This window comes from Octodon degus, unplaced genomic scaffold, assembly GCF_000260255.1.
Source record: "Octodon degus isolate 3935 unplaced genomic scaffold, OctDeg1.0 scaffold00083, whole genome shotgun sequence".
NCBI lineage: Eukaryota > Metazoa > Chordata > Mammalia > Rodentia > Octodontidae > Octodon > Octodon degus.
In genome coordinates this window covers 7056945-7077693 of record NW_004524659.1, presented here as the reverse complement: position 1 = coordinate 7077693, position 20749 = coordinate 7056945, and the positions used below count along the sequence as shown (strand labels likewise).

The window sequence follows — 20749 nt, the reverse complement described above, 5'->3', positions numbered from 1 at the left end:
TGCCAGGCAGGTGCCTAGACACCCAAGCTATGTCCCCAGCCTCTGCTAGAGTGTGATGGAATGAATGAATGAATGAATGAGACCTGGGAGCTCAGCCTATGCCCCCACTCCCGCTCCCAGTTACCCGAAGGCAGCAGCCATCGAGCGCTGGTGTAAGTGACTACCCTGTGCTATGGAGTGAGTGCCCAGCCTGGGCTAAGCAGACCCAAGCTTTGCAAGGTCGCACAGCGGACAGCGAGGCCCGGCGGGGGCGGGGCCGGGGGCGGGCCAGAGTGCGGGGCGGGGCCGGACGCCTGCGCCATAAAGGCCGCTGCGCACTCTGAGTCCCGCTCGCTGCGCCGCCCGCCCTCCTCGCTGCTCGTTGTCGCGCACGCTCGCCCGGTCCGTGCACCCTGCTGGTCCCGCCATGGCCGCGCTCACCCGGAACCCGCAGTTCCAGAAGCTGCAGCAGTGGCACCGCGAGCACGGCGCTGAGCTCAACCTGCGCCGCCTGTTCGAAGCCGACAAAGAACGCTTCAACCACTTCAGGTGCGCGCGCGTGGCCGGGGGGAGCTGTCCCGGGGACCCCTGGCCGCAGATGGGCCCGGGCAGTGGCCACACCGTGTCCTTGACGCCTCCTTGGAGCTGGGGCCGGGGACCCATGTGCTCACGATTGCTCTGGGGGCCGGGGCTGCTTAGTCATGGGGGAAGGAACCCCTTCTCTCCTTCGCCCCCTCCCAGCCCCATTCCGCAAAGAGCGCCTCCTACTGCCCCGGTGCCGATGCTTCGCCGAGGTTGCTGGCGAGAAGCGCTGGCCGCTATCGGCTTGGGGTAGTGTGCGGGTTGGAGCTGGGTGGGCAGGTAGAGAGTTGCGGTGCTCAGAGTGGAGATGGCTGGACCTAATTCCTGTTGATGCGGCCAAGACGAGAGCCTTATGAATCCTTGGGAGGAGCGCCTGTGGCTCCCAGCTGCCCAGCCCAGACGTCTGGGTGGGTGCCTGAGGGGCCACTGGGAGGGAGTGTCACTCCCTGGGCGCTGTAGGGCAGTTGTACCTACAACTGGGTCTGTCTCCATCTCAGTTCTGTGGCATGGCCTTCACTGCGCAGCTGCTGCTGGGCAGCTGGAGGCCCTTTGGGGTGTGGCACAGGGAAGGTGTTTCTTCTGGAAGCGCCTCCTGTTTCTGGTCTGGTCTGGGGGGCAGACTGAGGAGACCTGGGGTGTGGCCAGCAGCCTCTGCATCTTTCCTCAGCTTGACTCTCAACACCAACCATGGGCATATACTGTTGGATTACTCCAAGAACCTTGTGACGGAGGAGGTCATGAAGATGCTGGTGGAACTGGTAATGTTGCGTTTGTGGAATTTTTTTTTTTTTTAATTTTTATTTATTTATTTGTGTGTTTGTGGCCAGCTCAGCCCACCAGGGGGCGGGGCTGGCTGGCATGTGGTGCTGGGGGATTGAACCGCGGTCCCTGTGCTTTGCTGAGCTTGTTCGAAATAGGTGCTTTAGACCACTGAGCCATCTCACCAGCCCCACGTTTGTGGAATTTTTGATCTGTAACTCTCAGTATGGCAAGCAAGCTGAGCTCTTGGGAAGCTGAGGCCCAGGAACAAATGGACCTCAGTAACCACCTGTCTGCTGCTGCAGGGCTCTGAAACCCTGCCCTTGATCTGGCTCTGAGCAGGGTCCCTGGGAGCCCTAATGCCTAATATTTGATTACATTGGCCCCAGACAACGGGAGGAAAAGAAGTGGGGGAACCCTCTGCCAGCTCTGGCGACAGCATTGTGCTTGGGAGCATGGAGTTGTGATCAATGCCGTAGCAAAAAGGCCTGAACATTTTCTCTCCCTAGGCCAAGTCCAGGGGTGTGGAGGCTGCCCGGGAGCACATGTTCAATGGTGAGAAGATCAACTACACCGAGGTGAGCACGCTTGGTGGATACATTGCCCCAGTGTCCCTTCCTTTTGAGGTTCATGCGATGCTCAGCATCACCCTGTGTCTTGCTCCTTTCCCTTAGGCAATGCTTTTGCTTAATGAGGAACCTGAGGGCCTGTTTGCTTGGGGGGCTGGTTGCAGGACTTTAGGGGCTGTCTTCCCCAAGACTAGCAGGCTGGCTTTGGTGAGCAAATTGGAATGGCTCCCAGTGTGGTCAGAAGGAGCACATCTTAAGCCTGAGGGGAGAGAGTTTCTCAAGGTTTGTCAGACATTTTCTTAGAGAACTTCACTCTTGCTTGAATTATAAAGAACACTCTTATGTCACAACTTAACTTTCTCAATGATAGAAGCCTGTAGGAAATAGTGGTGAGGCCAGGCATGGGAGACCCTGGACCTGACTTGAATTCTGAGGACATAATAAGCATTGAACACTCAGTCTCTGTCCTCGTGGTATCATTAGCCTCCTGTTGCATTTGAGAAGTTGGAGGCTTGGAGATCCAGGCACTTATCCAAGATGTGAGAGGCAGAGCTGGAATTCGAATGCAACCTGTTTGGAAGCTGGGTATGGTAGGGCTTATCTCCAACTAGTGTTGTCACCACTCTGCCCGTCCTGAGCATGTTTGGGCCCCATTCTACCCATTTCTCATGTCTGCAGCATAGCAGGACATGGGATGTGCTTTGTCTTCCTCAGAGTTTCAGGCTGGCTCCTATCCCTGTAAGTCTTTCCTCAGAAGGCTGAGGCAGGGCCAGGGAGGTTGCTCAGTAGAATAAGCACTTGCCTGGCAAGTGGGTCCTGAGTTCAATCCCCAGTACTGCAGAAAAAGGAAAAAAAAGGCTGAGGCAGGAGGATTGCTGAGAGTTTGAGGCCATGCTGGGCTACATAGTGGGACCTTGTCTCAAAATAATAAAGCAGCCTGTCTTGAGTTGCTGGGTAAAGGAAGCTGCAGTCATGGAGGGCTTCCTGAGGGAGTACAGTTGACTGTGAAGTGTGAGAGGAGAACAGAAGGTTGGGCAGGGTAGAGATGGGGTGCCCCGCACCATTCATTGGAGTGAGCTTCTCACTGCCTTTGTATCCTGAAGTAATTCTTCTCTTGCACACTAAAGACTCTTCCTCAGACTTCAGCTGAATGGGGCCATTTCATTCTTATGACTGGGCCAGTTGCCTGGCACCTGTCACAGGCTTCAGGTCTGGTCTGGTTTGGTTTGTAGCAGATGGTGGTGATCAGCCTGCTTAGTGAGGGAGGCTTGTGTTGCTGTCTTTTCTTCACATGAGGAAGGCTGAGGATCTTCAGAAGGTGTCAGCAGACACCATGTCCTCCCATGAGGAGGACGAGGTTACCTCAGGCCTGAGGTCCACTGCAGGCATTTAGTGCTTATCTCCAACTGGTGTTGTCACCACTCTGCCCGTCCTGAGCATGTTTGGGCCCCATTCTACCCATTTCTCATGTCTGCAGCATAGCAGGACATGGGATGTGCTTTGTCTTCCTCAGAGTCTCAGGCTGGCTCCTATTCCTGTAAGTGTACAGTAGGACCTTGGTATGAGACTGTGGTACTAATTGACACTTAGGGGCTGCCATCCTGGGCAGTGGCAGAGCTGACCCCTGGGCCTTGCTGCACCTTGGCCATGTGGAGCATGGCTTCCAGGATGTGTGTGTGTGCGGAGGCTTCTTTACAATCTGACCCTTGTCTCCAGGATCGGGCAGTACTGCACGTGGCCCTGCGAAACCGGTCAAATACACCTATGCTGGTGGATGGCAAGGATGTGATGCCAGAGATCAACAAGGTTCTGGACAAGATGAAGTCTTTCTGCCAGGTAAACAGCTACTGGACTAGACTTGCCCTTGGCCATGTGTATACCTGTGTTTGGGACTCAGGGAACCCTTATTCAAGGCTCCACCACTGCTTTCAAGGCAGGACACAGGCCCTCACTTCACCCTCAAGTAGGGGCAGCTTGTGTGGCTGCTGCCCCTGGAGTCTCTGCTCAGAGGGAAACCTACCCTGACAGCAGCCTCCTGTCTGAACTACGGAGAACTCTAGGGACATACAGCCTAGCTGGTCAGTAACAGAGTCCTGGAATTAAAAGAGAGATGGGGTGGTAAAGGAAGACTTGCTGTATCCTACTCTTCAGTTATGTGCCTGGATTGCCTAGTCAGAATCAGATTTTTTTATTTTTATTTTTTTTAGAATCAGATTTTTTAGAAAGTTGTGAAAGTTCTGACCCCACTCTCAGCCAACTCTCCAGAGGCAGCCTTCACAGGTTCCTTCCCCCAAGTTGCTGTCTATGTAGTAGCACTTGTACTGTGCTCTTGCCTTCTGATTGAAACACACATACACGGGTTCACTTTCCCACTTGCTCTTCTATAGCTTATTTCCACTTAGAAACATAAGAAGGCTTGGGGGATAGCTCAGTGGCATAAGCGCCTGCCTGTCCAACACAAGGTCCTGCGTTCAACCTCCAGTACTATAAGAGAGAAAGAGAAAGATAAGAGAGCTAGTTGGACATAGTATGTATACCTACAGCCCTAGCACTCTAGGTGGCTGAGGCAGGAGGATCATACATTCAAGCCTGGCCTTGGTAACATGTGATTTAGTGAGACCCTGTCTCAAATTTAAAAAAAAAAAAAAAATAGTATGTGGGCTGGAACTACAGCTCAGTGCAAAGGCCTCGTGTTCAATCTCCAGTACTATAAGGGAGAAGAAAAAAAAAGCTAAGCAGTGTGGCTGGGTTGTATTCAGTGTCCATAGCTGTACCTCTTTCCCTGTGAGTGGTGGGTGTTTGGGGATGTGCATGTCAACCACTGTTGCACCTCTCAGGGGTGATTCTGCAAGAGTAGACAGACAGCAGCCAGCTTGGCATCTCAAGGTGACCCTGGGGGCCTGAGTGTATGTATATCTGTCCCTGAATGATGCATGCTCTGGGAGTGATCGTCTGTTCTGCTCTGATCATTCACTGCTCCTCCCTGACCAGTGTGACTGGTCAAAGTCTTGATTGCTTTGGCCAAGAGCCATTTCAGACCTGATCGTGATAGTGGGAGCTGGAAGTGATTTGGGCTTCGTTCTTGAAGGAGTAGCAGCTGCATAAGTGGGACTTCCAGCAGTGAGGAAGGGAGAGCATCCTTTTTTTTTTTTTTTTTTTTTGTAAATACACTCAGGACCTTGTGCTTGCCAGGCAAGTGCTGTACCACTGAGCTATATCTCCAGCCCAGAATGGCATTAGATTCCATAATGTTCTTTTTGTTTGTATGTGTTTAGTACAGGCTCTCACTATGCAGATCAGACTCATGATGATCCTCCCATCTAGACTTCCCAGTGCTGGGATTACAGGCATGTACCACTGTCCGGTCTCATTGGCCGGTTTAGCATACCTGTGGGCAGGGCCAGCACAGCCTGTGGTGCAGGAGATCGAACCCTGGTCCCTGCACTTGCCTAAGTAGGCACTTAGTCCACTGAGCTATCTCACCAGCCCTACCATAATGTTCTTTAGTGTGGTCGGTCCCTGTGCATTTGGACGTAAGGAAGGCATTTCTCCCTCTGCTGTGAATGGTGGAGCTGACAGGTCTCAGGAGCTTGTTGCTGCTCTGTTTGGCCAGCCTGCATGTGTGCAGTGTGTGGTGCTGGTCACCTTAGATGCTGCCTGCAGGGTAGCCCTCCTTAGAGCTGGCTGCTGGATGCCTGACTAAGACTGAGGAGTATTTATAGTCCAAAGCACGCTGCTGAACAGCAATTCCACAGTGGCTGTTGCTGTCAAAAGTTCACCAAGGGGATCAGTGTGCGGCTCAGTGGCAGAGCACTTCCTGAGCATGCATGGAGTCCTGTTTTCTGTTGTCAGCTCAGCTCTCCAAGCACAAGTTCACGGCCATCTTAGTGACAGTGGCAAAACCCAAACCCCAAAGGGCCTATTTCAAAAGTTGTTGGAGAATGTTTCCATCCCAAAGAAATGATAGGGGCTGCAGAGAAAGAGATCCTTTAGTTCATAAGAGGGATGGTCAAGTGTTAACACCATTGTGTGCTATGTTAAACCCTTGAACCTTGTTATAGCAATTAATTGTCCTTCTGATGTGAAAAAACATTTAAAAAGGATTTGGAGCTAGGCCAGGTATGGAGGCTACACCTATAATCCCAGTGCTTGGGAGGGTGAAGCAGGAGGACTTCTACAAATTTAAAACCAGCATGGACTACATAGTAACTTAAAGGCCAGCATGAGCTACATAGCATGGATGGATGGATGATGTGGAATTGGACATGGTGGTGCACACATGTAATGCCAGCGCAACTATGAACATAGATCAATGTAAAGACCCTGGGTATAACCCACAGTACTCAAAAAAAAAAAAAAAAAAAAACCTTGCATGGAGGAAAATCAACCTGTATTCAGACTAGGTACAGGTAAAATCAGTTAGATGCTATTTAGAATTACACTGTACTAGGAAGTTGAAAAGGAAGTTATAGAATTATTGTTTTATAAAGCTTTGTCCAGTCAAAGACAGGATGTGAGTTCTGCTAAAGATACACATATTATAGGTAAGGGAGGGAGGTGCAGTCCTGTAATCCCCCCACTTTAGGAGACTGAGGCAGAGCTGTATAGTGAGTTCAAGGCCAGCCTGAACTACATTCTAAGACTGTCTCAAAAGAACCAAAGAGTGATACATCTTTTTCCCCCACCCTCGTCTTTTGTTTGTTTGTTTTTGGCGGAACCAGGGATTGAATTTATTCTACTGAGCTATCTCCCTGGCCCCCCTTACGGAGATTTTTAATAAGTACATTTTTTTTTTAAACGTATTTAGGACAGGGTATCACTAAGTAGATTAGACTCAGTGATTCTCCTGTTTTCAGCCTCCCAAGCACTGAGATTACAGCACTCTGGGTGGTGTGCACCACCACACCCAGTCTCAATCACTGTCTCAGCACACCCCAGGGGTGGGGCCGGGACAGTGCCAGGGATGAACCTCAACCACTGCGTTCTGCCTAAGCAGGCGCTTTAGTCCACTGAGCTATCTGGCTGGCCCTTAATAAGTACATCTTTTACAAGGATTCTCTTCCCTCCAGTAACATTTTCTGGTACAAAAACCCATACTGGCAGCCTCCTTCAAGGTCTGTCAGACTTCTATTGTCGTCTAACATGCTTAAGCCTTCAGTATCACCACACCCTACTTCTGGTACTAAATCTGCCTTATTATCTGTCATTTCATTACAAATTATACCATTGCGGTTGGGGATGTGGCTCAGTGGTTGAGTGCTTGCTTACCCTGCGTAAGGTTTTAGGTTCCATCCCTAGCAAGGCAAAAAGTAGTTTTAATTTTTAATTAATTGAAAAGAACATATTTATAAAAAGTTATACCACAACAGCAGTGAACCTTAATTACCTCACACAATATCTGTGGTTCAGATGTTGGCAAGTGACTTACCCAGTTGGTCTTGGTTCACTTTGTTTTTTGGGGATCGACAGGATCTCATTGTGTAGTTCAGGCTGTTCTTCATCTTACTAACACATAGCCCAAGCTGACCTGAAACTCACAGCAGTCCTCCTGCTTCAGCCTCCCAAGTTGTGAGTTTATAGGCATGTACCACCTTGGCTAGCTAGGGGTCTCTTGGGGTCACTGTCAAGATACTGACCTGTGCTCCAGCTCTCTGAAAGCTTTGTGGGTTTCGGAGCATTGTCTTCCACAGCCATCCTGAACACAGATCATAAGTGGCGGCGGCTGCTCTGAAGGGGCTCTCAGTTCCTTGCTGCCTGTGTTGCTACATAGACCTGTGGCCTCACAGCCTGGTAGATGACTTCCCCAAAAGTGAGGGACTCAAGGACAAGGCGGAAGCTTCAAGTTCTTTCATAACATAACCAAGCTTTGAGCATGCACTAGATACTGTTTTCAAAATCCCTGAATAGGCGCTCAGATCAGTTACTCTGCAGATAGGTGGAATTGTGCAGGGGTGTGAATAGAAGGAAGCAAGAATCATCTGGAGGGCTGCTTAGATTGGCTGCAGGTCTGATGTTCCGGCCTGTGATCAAGACCTGTGGCAATAATTGGCATTTTACCTCTTGGTTTCTGACACTTGATTCTGCTGAGAATTGATTGTTTTACAAATTCTGTCTGTCTTGCTGGGAAGTGGGGATGTGGCCCCATTTTTCTAACAAGGAAATAAATCCAGTGGCTGGTGAGTGTTAGATCTGTCACTGGGGTTTTAAGAGCTCCTGTGAAGGCCTGAAAGTTGGGACTGAAGTAAAGATGCAGAAGTCACGGTGACTTTGAGCAGGGGCGAATGCAGAGGTTTGAGCTCATTGCTTCTCCCTGCTCTGTACCAGCGAGTCCGGAGTGGCGACTGGAAGGGATACACAGGCAAAGCCATCACAGACGTCATCAACATTGGCATTGGAGGCTCTGACCTGGTAAGGAGCAGGCTGTTTGGAGATGGGTAAGGGCTTGAACCTGTCCGTCCCACCCAGCTCTTTGGTTTCTCCAGGGTGGCACCTAGAATCTTACTCTCTGATGCTGCGTCTCTCCACAGGGACCCCTCATGGTGACAGAAGCCCTTAAGCCATACTCTTCAGGAGGTCCCCAGGTGTGGTTTGTCTCCAACATTGATGGGACCCACATTGCCAAAACCCTGGCCAAGCTGAACCCTGAGACTTCTCTGTTTATCATCGCCTCCAAGGTAGGGGCCCATGGAGGGATGGAGGGTGGGTCTGCCATTGCCCCAGGCTTTGGAGTTTCAGGACTGGTTCTGACTAAACCATGCTGTGTGGATAGGATCAGTGTAGCTGCTCTCAGACTATCCCCTTATCTGGCAGCAAATATCGTTGGTCAATTTGAACTGTTGTGCTAAGGAACCCACAGTCATTCTGTGGAAACCTCTGCCAAGCCTGGGACTGTACTTCCTTACCGATTGTTCCTTATGTTTGTTTGTTTTTTCCCTGACCTCAGAGACATGTTCTGTTAATATAGAGGTTTTATTATTAGTATTTATGCTCTCTGTACTTTAATGCACACAAGATTAAGAAGTCCATCTGAGCCAGAGTAGTGGTACATACCTGTAATCCCAGCCCTCGGGAAGCTGAGGCAGGAGTACTGCTGCAAATTTGAGGCCAGCCTGGGCTACATAGTGAGTTCAGAAGCAGCCTATCTCAAAACAAATGAATGAATGAATTCTATCTGAATTGTGAGGCATGGTTGGCCTGGGCTGAAGCGTGCCCCAGTCTAGCTCAGCTCCAGGCCGGTGACCTGGACTTTGTCCGGCAGGATTATGGTTTGCAGCATTTCCTGGGGTCCTCCCTCTGCTTGTAAAGCACTGGGCTCACAGGGTGATCCTGCTACATCCAGACCCCGGCTTCAGACACAGCTGCAATGCCTGGGTCAGTGGCGGTGTAGGGTATCACTGACGTGCACATCTTGCTCCTTATGACAGATGGCACAAGCAGGGCTTCTGCTGCTGAGCCCTGGCTCGGGGCCACTCCTGGCCTTGAGCTAGTGGCTGACTCCTGTGCTCTCTGGTTGCAGACCTTTACCACCCAGGAGACCATCACCAATGCAGAAACGGCCAAGGAGTGGTTCCTCATGTCTGCCAAGGATGTGAGTGGGCAGCAGGGCCTCCGTGCACGGCGGGTGGGCAGCAGGCAATGTGTAGGCTAGGGAGAGCCAGGCAAACCACTTGTCCAGCTGAATGGCCCTTCTTCTAAAGTTGGAAACGGGAGGTAGCCCTTCTGGCACCTGCCTTTGTGGCTGTGATTGTTCACCCTGGACTTTGTCAGCCCCCGGCATACCAAACCAGTCACAGTGTGCTCTAACTCGCTAAATGCCATTTCAGTTTTTTGTGGTGCTAGGACTGAGGGCCCTTTCTTCCTTCCTTCCTCTTTTGGTGGTTCTGGGATTAAGGGCCCTTTCTTTCAGCTCCACAGCCCTGGTACATCATCTTCACTCCTGGCCTCACCCATTCACAGAGGCCTCTTATCTTCCCTGGGCCTTGTATGCCACCTTTGCCTCTTCTGTCTTCTTGACCTTGACGTAGGTCCTTCCCATAGCCTCAGACCCAAGGATTAGGAAGTCCGTCCCAGGCAGGCCTTGTTGTCTGCAGCTGTAGGATCACCACCCTTGGGTGGCTCCACTCAGGTGGGTTCAGTGTAACTCTGAATCTGTTTCTTGTAGGCTTCTGCAGTGGCAAAGCACTTTGTTGCCCTCTCTACCAACACGGTAAGTGCTGCCGTGGCTTCCTGTGCTCCTCCCTGGGAGAACCCAGGGCACATCATGGCCATAGCCTCACAGAAGACACAAGCTGAGATGTGATTCCTAGGTTTGGGGCATAAGGACATTAAGCCCCAGTGAAAAGATGGAACTTTTTTCCTGCTGGTGCTTGTGTGAGGAAGAAGTGCTGGGATTAGCACCCACCTGCAGGTGCTCACTGCCTGCCTGGTGTGGAGCCTGCGGGTCCAGCAGGTGTGCTGTGGGAAACGCAGCGCTCAGAAACTCAGCCCTGCTGGGGCTGCACTGTGCCAGGCTGCAGCAGAGCTGGGAACCCACCCAGGGGTTCCTGACACCCCAGCCCCCACCTTCACCTCCAGTGCTGCCCAAGATGTGAGTGGGCAGCGGGGCCTCCCTGGAGGGTGGGCGGGCAGCAGGCAGTGTGTAGGTTGGGAAGATAGGGACAAGACCCTTGTCCAGCTGAATGGCCCAGTTTCTTCTAAAGTTGGAAATGAAAGGTAGCCCTTCTGGCACCTGTCCACTGGGGGGAACCACATCACCCTTGTCCGCCCTCTGCAGGCAGTGCTTAGATTGCCTAGGCTTTCTCCCCCTTGGGGAATAGGTAAGAGGCTGCTGGCCCTGCCAGCTTCCGGTCCTACCTACACACCTGAAGAACGGGATTGTCATCTCTTTGGGCTCTCCGGGATAGTCACCTCCCAGATGTGGGAAGGGCTGGCAGCTGTCTAGGCTGTTTCATACCTGGCTTGGCTTCTGCTGTGCTCAGTCCAGCCCTAGGCTGTGGTTCCCAGGTGTCCTGGGTGTGGCGTTCTCTGGTATCCCTACAGTTCTAGGTGATACAGAGCACTGTGTGGGCCTCACCACAGTGGCCGGTTGGTGGTCTCAGCAGGAGGCTTTGGTGGAAACAGATCCTGGGCCCTACCCTCCACTCAGAGGTAGCCCAACCCTGCCCCATGTGGGGCTAGCTTGTGTGGCACAGTTCCTGGCTTCCTGGAGCGCCTTCTTGCCTTGCTGATAAATGCTTCATTTAACATTTTTCCCATTGCCCTTTGTAGGCCAAAGTGAAGGAGTTTGGAATTGACCCTCAAAACATGTTCGAGTTCTGGGATGTAAGTACAGGCGCTTCCTGTGCTGGCTGAAGTGCGTGTCCGTTGCCATTTCATGGCTGTTGAGCCACAGATGGAGGGGTCCCTGAGGTCAGGTCAGCATTTATTGAGTACCTGCTGCATGCAAAACTTGGAAAGGTACAGAGGCCTTAGGCTTTCAGGGTGAGAGCCGCAGTTGAGAGTGAGTGCTCCACCGTCACATGCAGCAGGGCTAAGTGTGGAGGGCCAGGTTTCAGTCCCCGAGGAACCTGCCAGCAACACCCACTCTAGGGTAACCAGAGCCACCCCTGAGCTGAGTTATTCTCAGTGATGACCTTTCTCCAAGCCACAGCCACAATCTGTAAAGGTCAAGGGGCAGGTTGAGGCAGGAGGCGGGACCTAGTAGACTAGGGAAAGAGTGACAGGAGCTGGAGGGTGGTGGGGAGGAGGTGCCAGCCCTGGGCAGCTTGCACAGCAAACCTTGCTTCAAGTAACAGCCTGCAGGCTGCTCTGCATTGAGATGCGGTCACGTGGACTCGAGCTCTGCTGGAGCCAGGCCCTGAACAGCTTTCCTTGCAGCTTGCCTGCGTGCAGCAGTGCTGGAGGCCTTGGGGTACAAGGAAGCTATGAGGCATGGGCTGTGGATACAGCGGACTTAGCTGGACATCACGTAGTGCCCTAACACGGGGCTGTGGCGGGTGTACCCCTGTGGGTCTTGCCCATTTGAGCATTGTTCCACTGGCCTTTGGGGTTGAGGCTTTGCTTGGTAGAAGCATCTGCAGTAACCATTTCATTTGGAAGTTCTAAAAGCCTTTTTCTGCTGGATGTGGTGGTGTACACCTGAATCCCAGCACTCTACCAGGATCAGGCAGAAGGATGACAAGTTTGACTCCAGCCTGACCAGCTTAGTTACTTACGAGACCTTGTCTCAAGATAAAAAATAAAATAGAGCTGGGAACGTACTTAATACAAAGGCCCTGGGATCAATCCTCAGTACTGTAAAAACAAACAAAACCTTTTTGTGCTGGGATCTGGGAGAGAATGAAGCTCCGGTGCACAAAGCCATTCATTGTGTATAATGAGTTGACTTCTTTCTAGAATGGGACTAGTTATGTACCATCCTTGGAAGAATTGAGAAGACTCACTCAAAGCATTTTCTGCATTCCCTGGCTCAGCTAAGAACCCCTGATGGGGAACCTGTGCAGCTTCTAACAATGTTGCATGCCTGGTAAAGGAGAGAAGGCATCCTGGGATACGGTTCCTGAGCAAGTGGTGGGCAAGGACATGTGGTGCCCCTGCCAGCCAAGGAACACAGCGGAGCAGGGTTCTGCCCAGCATGTGAGGAGGTGTTGAGCTGTGGCTTGGGGAGGGGGTGGGTCTTGCACAGAAGGCTTAGGAATGACCACAGGGCACAGGAGCATGGAGCCAGGGCAGGTGAATGAGCAGGGAGCAGTGAAGGCTTCCTGGGCCACATAGCACAGCATCTTGAGGACAACAAGGTAGATACTGCTGAATCAAGAAGATAATATAGGACCGGGGAGATAGCTCAGCGGCACAGCACCTGCCTGGCAAGTGCAGTGTCCTGAGTTTGATTACCAGTAAGAGGAGATGATATCGGAAGAAGCTAGAGACAGGAATATGTGAGTCTCTGGAGTCAGGGTCTCTCAGGTGACATAGAGACAGGAAGCCAGGCACAGGGCTACAGCGCTGCCCCTTAGGTGGGATCAGTGGCGTCAGCCTGGTAGAGGTAGGTACGCGTCGCGAGGCTCGGCCTGCTGGGGTCTGTCATGGGCAGCGCCAAGTGTCAAGCAGAGGCGCCCTGGTAAGCTGGAGTTAATCAGGACTCTGCTGGAGTCATCACACATCAGAGCTAACTTTGGCTGGAGAGATCTGAAGAGGAGCCAGGACAGGTAAAGTGAATTCAGAGCAAGAACCAGGACAAGGAAAGGTACCAGTGAGGTTTGTGAATTCTGAACCCAGGTATTTAGAGACGTTTCTATTCAGAGAGGTCTGGAGAGCCAGAGTCAGGTCCAGGTACTTAAGAGTGGTTGGCTCATCCCCCATATGAGGCGCTGAGAACCCAGGATTGGTCCAACACACATCAGCCCCATGGGGCTCGGGATACTGACCAGGTGTGATGGGCAGAGATCATGGTATCTGAGGCAGCTGAGCATTGATGGGAGGTCGGGATGTGCCTGATTATAAAGGGGAAAGGACTGGGGCTCTGAGGTAGGACAGGCATAGATGGGGCACCAAGGAGTTGTGGCAGCTTAAAATCCAGTGTGGCCCTGCACACCTGTAAATCCCAGTCTTTGGAAGGCTGAGGCAAGAGGATCACAAGTTGAAGGCCATCCTGGGCTACATCACAAGTTCAAGGCCAACTTAGGACAGAGAAGGCCCTGTTTAAAAATTAAAATGCAGTTTCAGAGGCTTGTGGTAGGTGAAGGCCTGGAGAGTCAAGTCAACAAGATGAACTGTGTGAGGCCCACGTCAGCCAGGTACTGAGTTCTCTCCAGGTTCTCTTCAGGGCAAGGTAGGTGGCAGGACACTATTAGGTGTTTTTGGTTAAGTGCGTGTCAGGTGCAGTCTGTAGGCCTTGACTGAGGTCTCGAAGGGCTAGGATCAGACAAAGGTGCTATCTCAGTATGATGAAATTTTTAGGGTCTATGTGAGGAGATAGGTTTGGCACATATAGCTTGGACCGCGTTAGCTGAGTATAGGCATTGGAACTATAGGCAGGGGCAACTTGAGTCTAGTGTGGACAAAAACCATCCATGATTGGGGCCAGGTAACATCTAAGCGGCTGTAGTGGTGGCCAGGTAGGTGGTCACAGTGCTGGCGACAGATAAGGAGCTGTAGAGCTGCAGCCATCTGGAAAATTTATAAAGTCTGGGTCTGGCGCAGGTATGTACAGCAGTTCTGGAGGGGAGGCATGAGTAGTTAAGGTGAGACACACAGTTCTGTGCTGTGGGGCCTCATGGTAAGGCCTGAATTCCTGAAGTAGGCCCTAGTGTGTTTGCCAAGTCTGAGAAGCTGGGTCCAGCACAGTGGGCAGAGTTTGTCAGGTAATGTGGTCTGTGAGGGTAAGCAAAGGTAGGTTGGTCTAAAAAGCCATGGTTAAAAGGCGTTAAACTCTTTCACATTTGAGGTCAGGCACAGGTAGAGATAGCTGCTCTGTCAGGTGAGACCTAAGAAACCAGGCCTGTGCTCATCAAGAAACACCTGAATTGCTTAGATGATGGCTGGGGAAGTGGAGGAAAGATTTGGGGAGGGAACTGGGTCTCACAGGTTTGTGCCTGAGGGACTGGGACCTGGCCCAGTTGAGTGTCTCTAAATCTCCTAGGTAGGTTGAGATTGGTAGGGTAAACTTTGCCGTTTGTGTGAGGCTGAGGAGCTATGGCCAGGCTATATGGAATCAAGGCTCCTGAGTAAGGCCTAAGGGGCATGTATCTGACACAGGTTTGTGTCTTCGGATCTGCCCAGTCTATGGCATGTGAGGCAGAGCAGGTAGGTGGAGCGAGATTTGTCAGGTAAGGTCTGTGGGGGCATCACACAGCTGGCTGTGTCCAAGGAGGCGAGAAGTCATAGTCAAGCTTGCATAGGAAGACATGAATGTGCTGGATAAGGAATAAGCAACCAGGTATGAGGCACAGGTAGGCATAGTGGCCATCCAGGCCCTATCAGGAGCCACAATGAAGCGCAGGAAGAGAGTGCATGCCAACAGGTACAGTCTCAGGAGCTGACGTCAAGGACTGGAGGCCCACCTGGCTCACTGTGGGCAGTATGCAGATCCAAAGTCAAGCTTGTATAGGTAGAGCTGGCCATGCAGGTATGGTCTGAGGAGCCAGGGTCTTATATAATTAGCCAAAGCTGGCCAACCAGGTATGGTATAAAGAACCAGAGTTCTATGCAGGTATGCAGAGGTGGCTTGTAAGGTATGAAAAGCCAAGTTCCTGTGCTGGTAGGCACAGCTGCCAATCCAGGTGTTGTCTGGGGAGAAGGGTCTGAGACACATAGGCAGAGCTGGTCTGCCAGGTTGTTCTTGAGGCCTAAAGAGTTTGGGCTGACCTCAGGTAGATGAAGTTGGTTCTGTTACAAAGTAGACTTGGGCAAATGAATATGAACCTGCATCTTAGTGTTGACTGTGACAAACCAGGTTGAGGCTCAGGTGGGTAAAGCTGACCATTCAAGTGTATGAGGATCTGGAGTTAGGCTGAGGTATGTACTGGCCTTTCATATGTGGTCTGAGGAGCTAGATCACACGTGAGTAAATAAAGGTGGTCTTTGGTGTAGGTAGACAGAACTGGCCCGCCAGGTGAAGTCAGGGTACCAAGGTGAAGCAAAAATAGCACTGACCCATCAAATACAGTGCAAGGAGCCAGGACAAGCCCGGGTGGGTAGAGCTGGCCTGTCAGGTATGGTTTCAGGAGCCCAAGTCCTGTACAGGTAGGTAGAGCTGACCATCCTGGTATGGATTGGGAACCAGAGTCATGCATGGGTAGGCCAAGCTGATCTGCCAAGTCTACCTTGAGGACTGAACACAGATAGGTAGAGTTGGGTTCAGAGGCACAGTTCTTTGCAGTGAGGCTAATGTGAGTAGAGCAGTCTCCAGTCAGACTCGCAGCCCTGGGGTCTGTCATGCACAGAGCATCCACCTGATCTTGCAGGAAGTCTACAGGCCCATTGTATAGATACAACTCAGTAAAGGTGGACTCTCAAGCAAGGACACTGGAGGTAGGCCTGGGGACAACCAGGATCTTGCAGATGAAGTTCTTGGGGCATGATTCTGGCTTGGGTGTATTGACCCAGGTCATAGAAGTTAGGTCTGGGGAGCACGGCTTAGTCATGACTTGGTAGAACACATCTGAAATCTCAGTAGCACAGGTATGCAGAGTTACGTACTGGTGAGGTTGCTGGTGCTGAGGGGAAGCTGGCGTTCTTAGTGTTGCATTTGTCTGGCTCTGTCTTCAGCCAAACAGGACAGAGACTGCTGAGATCAAGACTATGTATATAGAGCTGGAACTCTAGGAAAGTGTGAGGAATCCGAGATGGTCTTGGGGAGCAAGGCCTGTGTCTGTCACTGGAGGTGGAAGGGTCCAGGTTAGGCACAAGAGTGTCAATAAATGTGAAGCCAGGCTATCCACTGCGATGTCGGGAATGTGGTCCCGCCAGGTGCGTAAGCCTGCAGCAGAGGTACTAGAGTTGGACGCAGGACAGCAGAGCCGGGTCTCCCATGGGAAGCCACTGCATCTGTGTCCAGTGCTGGTTCTGTCAGTGAGACTGATGTGGATCTGGGGTCAGTTTGGAAGAGGTATATAAACATCTTTTTAGGTGGGTCCTCGCTACCTGCTTCAGACACAGAGGTGCCCCAGGTTTGTTAGGTAAGTGAGTGGGCTAAGGGCCAGCCCAGGAATGCCTACTTGGCGTTACTGGCCAGGCCTGAGAAGGAAAGTCATACACATGTGGCTTTCTGTGCTAAGGTCAAACACAGGTAGGTCCTGGTAGGGGAGAAAACCAAGGTGATCATAGGTAGGTGTACCTAGATCTGACCAGGAAGGTGCTAGGAGCACCTCGCCCAGGTAGGAGAGGTACAATGCCCTGAGCAGGGGCGACTGCCTGTTCTCAGCACCCCCTCAGCTGACAGGCAGTGCTTAGACAGTGCCAAAGTCTGAGGATCCATAACCAGTCTACCCTGGTCTTTAGCATTGCTGTCTTGTTGGCATAGAGTCCTAGTTGTCCAAATGTGGGAAAAGGTAAGATCTTACCTGGTTAGGTAAGGCAAGGCCTGGTGGACAGTGCAGGAGGCACAGAGTGTCCACCCGACTAAGGTAGGGTAAGAGAAGTGTTGCCGGCGAAGCTGAAGGTCTAGATGGTAAGATGGAAGGTGAATGACTCAGGTAATGTCCTTGCTGGGCTGTCCTAAAAGCAGGAGCTGAGGACCCGGTCCCAGAAGAGGTAGAACGTGGGTCTGGTGGTCTGCCTAGGTCCAGTTGCTAGAACTGAGTCTGTTAGGTGAGATATCAGCAAGCTTGCTCAAGGACAGCGTGGTGTGTGGGACTGTCTCCATCAGGTAAGGCTCCCCCAGAACCCCAGAACCCCTGGGCCACACGCCTCTGGTTTGTACCCTAGCCCCCAATGGTGCCATTTTCTGGAGAACTGCTGGATTAAGGAGTGGATTTGGGCTTCGTTCTCATCTCACCCGCAGACTTTAGTGCTGCAGCTCTGATTCAGCTTTGCCCCTCCAGCCTCGCTCCTTACTTCGTCTTCTGTGTGGTACTACGTGTCTCTCTGCCCAGCCTTTCTTGGCAGGCTTCCAGGAGATAACAGCCCTAACACCAAGCCCTCCCTTGTGGTGTGCAAGCCAAAGGCTGTGCTTTGCATATGGAAGAGCTGAGGGTGAAGTCACTCACATAATCTTCTCTGGAGCTTAATCCTTACACTTTTTTTTTTTTTTTGTCACCAGGGATTGAACTCAGGCTCTTGCGCTTGCCAGGCAGGTGCTTATTGTACTGAGCCATCTCCCCAGCCCCCTCCTTTCACTATCGAGAGAGGCTCCTCTTGCCACAGGGCCTTTGCGTATGTGCTTTCTCAGTGCTCCTGTGGATGCCTGCTTAGTTTTCACATCTAGGTTCAAGCACCTGGCAGATTCTTTTATAATTGGCCTCTGCACTGTATTCACTTTTTTCCAAGTTCACATCTATTGGCGTGAATTTGTTAATTTTGTTTTGTTTTGGGTTTGGTTTTTTAGAGACAGGGTCTTGCTCTGTAGTCCATGCTGTTCTTCAACTCACTATGTAGCCTGGGCTGGCTGTGAACTCGGGTCAGTCCTCCCTTGGCATAAGTGCTTATCTCTCTTCCTCACTAAACTGCTTGGGTTGCCTGTGCTAGGAATGTGGTAGGCATTTCATAAATAGTTGCTACAAAAATATGCATGGAGCTCCTGAGATTCTGATAATAGCGAGTAGGGGCTGGGGTTTAGCATGCGGAGACACAGTGTGAGCTGTAGGCCTAATGTGTCTCAAACCCAAAGCTGAGAAGGTCAGACAAGCTCAGGTATAAGGCAGCAGGCCTGTGTTCCAGGAGGCCCAGGCCCAAGTTTCAAGGTCTGTCTGTATTGCCCAAAGAGTCAGTAATGGGCTTAGGATGGAAGTTCTGGTTCTGTCAGGATCTGAGGAGGCCAGGGCTTGGTAAAGGTAGTATTGGTGTTCAAGAAGGTGAACATGGTCACAAGAATGGCCCTGCCAAGACTAGATGGTGGGTAAAAGGTCTGTGTGTCAGAGGCAAGGCCAGGCATAGGTAGGGGGTGCTGAATCTGTCACTGTCCAAGGCACTGTACCTGGACATAGGTGTTAGACGCTGGGCCTGGACCCTCTCACAGGTGTGAGGCCTTTGGCCTGTCAGTGTCTGAGGAAGTCAACAAACAGGCACCATATGAGGCTTTCGCCTCTCACATGCTAAGGAGGTCAGGCCAGGAACAGGTATGAGGCTCTGTAAGTGTCCAAGGAGGCAAGTAAGGCACAGGTACAAGGCTCTAGGACAGTCACTGTCCAAGAAGGGATGTGTAAGTGTCTTAAGGAAGCAGGGTAGGCACAGGTACAAAGTGCTGGGTTTGTCAATGCCTGAGAGGACAGGTAAGGCACAGGTATGAGGCTCTGGGTCTATCTGTCCCAGGAGGCAGGTGAGGCTCAGGTATGAGACTGGGTCTGCCAGGTTCCAAGGAGGCAGATGAGACTCAGGTATGAGACTGGGTCTGCCAAGTTCTGAGGAGGAAGGTGAGGCACAGGTATGAGACTGGGTCTGCCAGGATCTGAGGAAGAAGCTGAGGTACATGTATGAGGCTGGGTCTGCCAGGTTCCGAGGAAGCAAAGGAGGCTTAGGTATGAGGCTGGGTCTGCCAGGTTCCGAGGAGGCAGGTGAGATTCAGGTATGAGGCTGGGTCTGCCAGGTTCTGAGGAGGAAGAGGGGGCACAGGTATGAGGCTGGGTCTGCCAGTGTCAGAGGAGGAGGTAGGCACAGGTATGTACGTGTTGTTCTGACTGTCAGTGTCTGAGGAGGCAGGTTAAGCACAGGTAGGAGGCAATAGGTTTGCCAGTATCTGAGGAAAGAGGAGTTGGCACAGACTTGGTGTGTCAGTGTCTGAGGAGGTGAGCTAGGCCCAGCACCAGGCTCTGGGTCTTCCAGGAGACAGGATCGGCCCTGGTAAGGTTTTTGGTTAAGTCTGTGGCTCTGATCAGCCAGAGAGTCACCAGCGCCTGGCCTGCTGTCGTGCTTGCCAGAGGTGGGTTTGGCCCAGGCACCCTGGGCTGCACCTGTGGAAGAGCAGTGTTCCAGGGACAGGTTGATGGCAGTAGGGAGGGGGGCGGGGTGCCCAGGCCTTCCCTCAGCACCTTCTCCTGTCTCTCCTAGTGGGTAGGTGGCCGCTACTCGCTGTGGTCAGCCATCGGACTCTCCATCGCACTGCATGTGGGTGAGTACGTGTTTGAGTCTAGCATCCCCCAAGGAGGGTGGATGACAGTGCAGTCTGAGATCAGGGGCGGGGGTCTTGTGTCCCTGAACACTTTGCTGTCCCCACAGGCTGCTGGCCTCTCTGCTCTCAGCTGGAACATTTCTTTCAGGTCTGGGAGGAAGGGAGCCCTGACTTTTCTTGTGGGTTGCAGGTTCTTCTTTCTCCATCTCTCCTGACTGCAGATCTGTCATCTCTGGTCCTTGAGCAAGTTAGATCTGACAGCTCAAGGCCAGCTCTGATGAGAAAGGCTTTCTGCAGGGCTCAGTTCTCCCCAGTGCTGTTTCTTCCGGCCCCAGTTCCAGACTTTCTCGGTTCCAGAAGATGCTGCCAGGAGCGTACAGGTTGTGGCTGTTTCTGTTGACCCTGCTTTTGTGTCGCAGGTTTTGACAACTTTGAGCAGCTGCTCTCAGGAGCTCACTGGATGGTGAGTGCTGGGTGCCCAGAGAGAACCATGTCAGCCTGGCTCCCTCTGTCCCTCCCCAACAGCTGCTCAGCTCCTGCCCACCCTGCTCGTTTCAGGACCAGCATTTCCGGACGGCGCCTCTGGAAAAGAACGCCCCTGTCCTCCTGGCACTGCTGGGCATCTGGTACATCAACTGCTTTGGCTGTGAGACGCAGGCCTTGCTGCCCTATGACCAGTACCTGCACCGTTTTCCTGCCTACTTCCAGCAGGTACCAGCTGCTGGGCCAGGCCTTGGAGTGGGCAGGGCCTGTTGGGTCCTGGGAGGTTCTTGGGCCTAACGAGGCCCCACCTGGGCTCTATCCTCTGACTCAGGGTGCTGTTGGCATGCAAGCCTTGCTGCGTCTTAGTGTCAGCTGAGTTTGACCACTGTGTTGGGTCATGACTGGCTTTCCTGGTACCCTGGCCACTCAGGTCCTGTCCTGGCTTGGCTCCAGGCATGTGTCTCAGCTGTGGTCACTTCCTTTTTTTTTTTTTTTTTTAACATTTCTTTATTGTGTGAGGGGGGCAGCTCAGCCCACCAGGGGGCGCAGCTGGCTGGCATGTGGTGCTGGGGGATCGAACCGCGGTCCCTGTGCTTTGCCAAGCTTGTTCCAA

The 20749-nt window shown here is 52.1% G+C and overlaps 1 protein-coding gene and 1 non-coding gene across 2 annotated transcripts in view; both read left to right on the top strand.

The window, feature by feature from the left end:
* The first annotated feature begins 320 nt into the window (after positions 1-320).
* Positions 321-20749, top strand: part of Gpi (glucose-6-phosphate isomerase) — a 24880-nt gene continuing 4451 nt past the window's right edge. Inside the window, exons 1-12 of the mRNA XM_004636722.2 lie at positions 321-528; positions 1229-1319; positions 1830-1898; positions 3606-3725; positions 8214-8297; positions 8417-8563; positions 9406-9477; positions 10051-10095; positions 11157-11210; positions 19593-19653; positions 20073-20116; positions 20212-20364. Of these exons, the coding sequence (XP_004636779.1) occupies positions 407-528; positions 1229-1319; positions 1830-1898; positions 3606-3725; positions 8214-8297; positions 8417-8563; positions 9406-9477; positions 10051-10095; positions 11157-11210; positions 19593-19653; positions 20073-20116; positions 20212-20364 (1062 nt within the window). The 5' untranslated portion in view covers positions 321-406. The remainder of the gene's footprint in view (positions 529-1228; positions 1320-1829; positions 1899-3605; positions 3726-8213; positions 8298-8416; positions 8564-9405; positions 9478-10050; positions 10096-11156; positions 11211-19592; positions 19654-20072; positions 20117-20211; positions 20365-20749) is intronic.
* On the top strand, positions 5874-5971 carry LOC111818233. The gene has a single exon (XR_002822266.1). It is a non-coding gene; the product is annotated as a small nucleolar RNA U13 (small nucleolar RNA).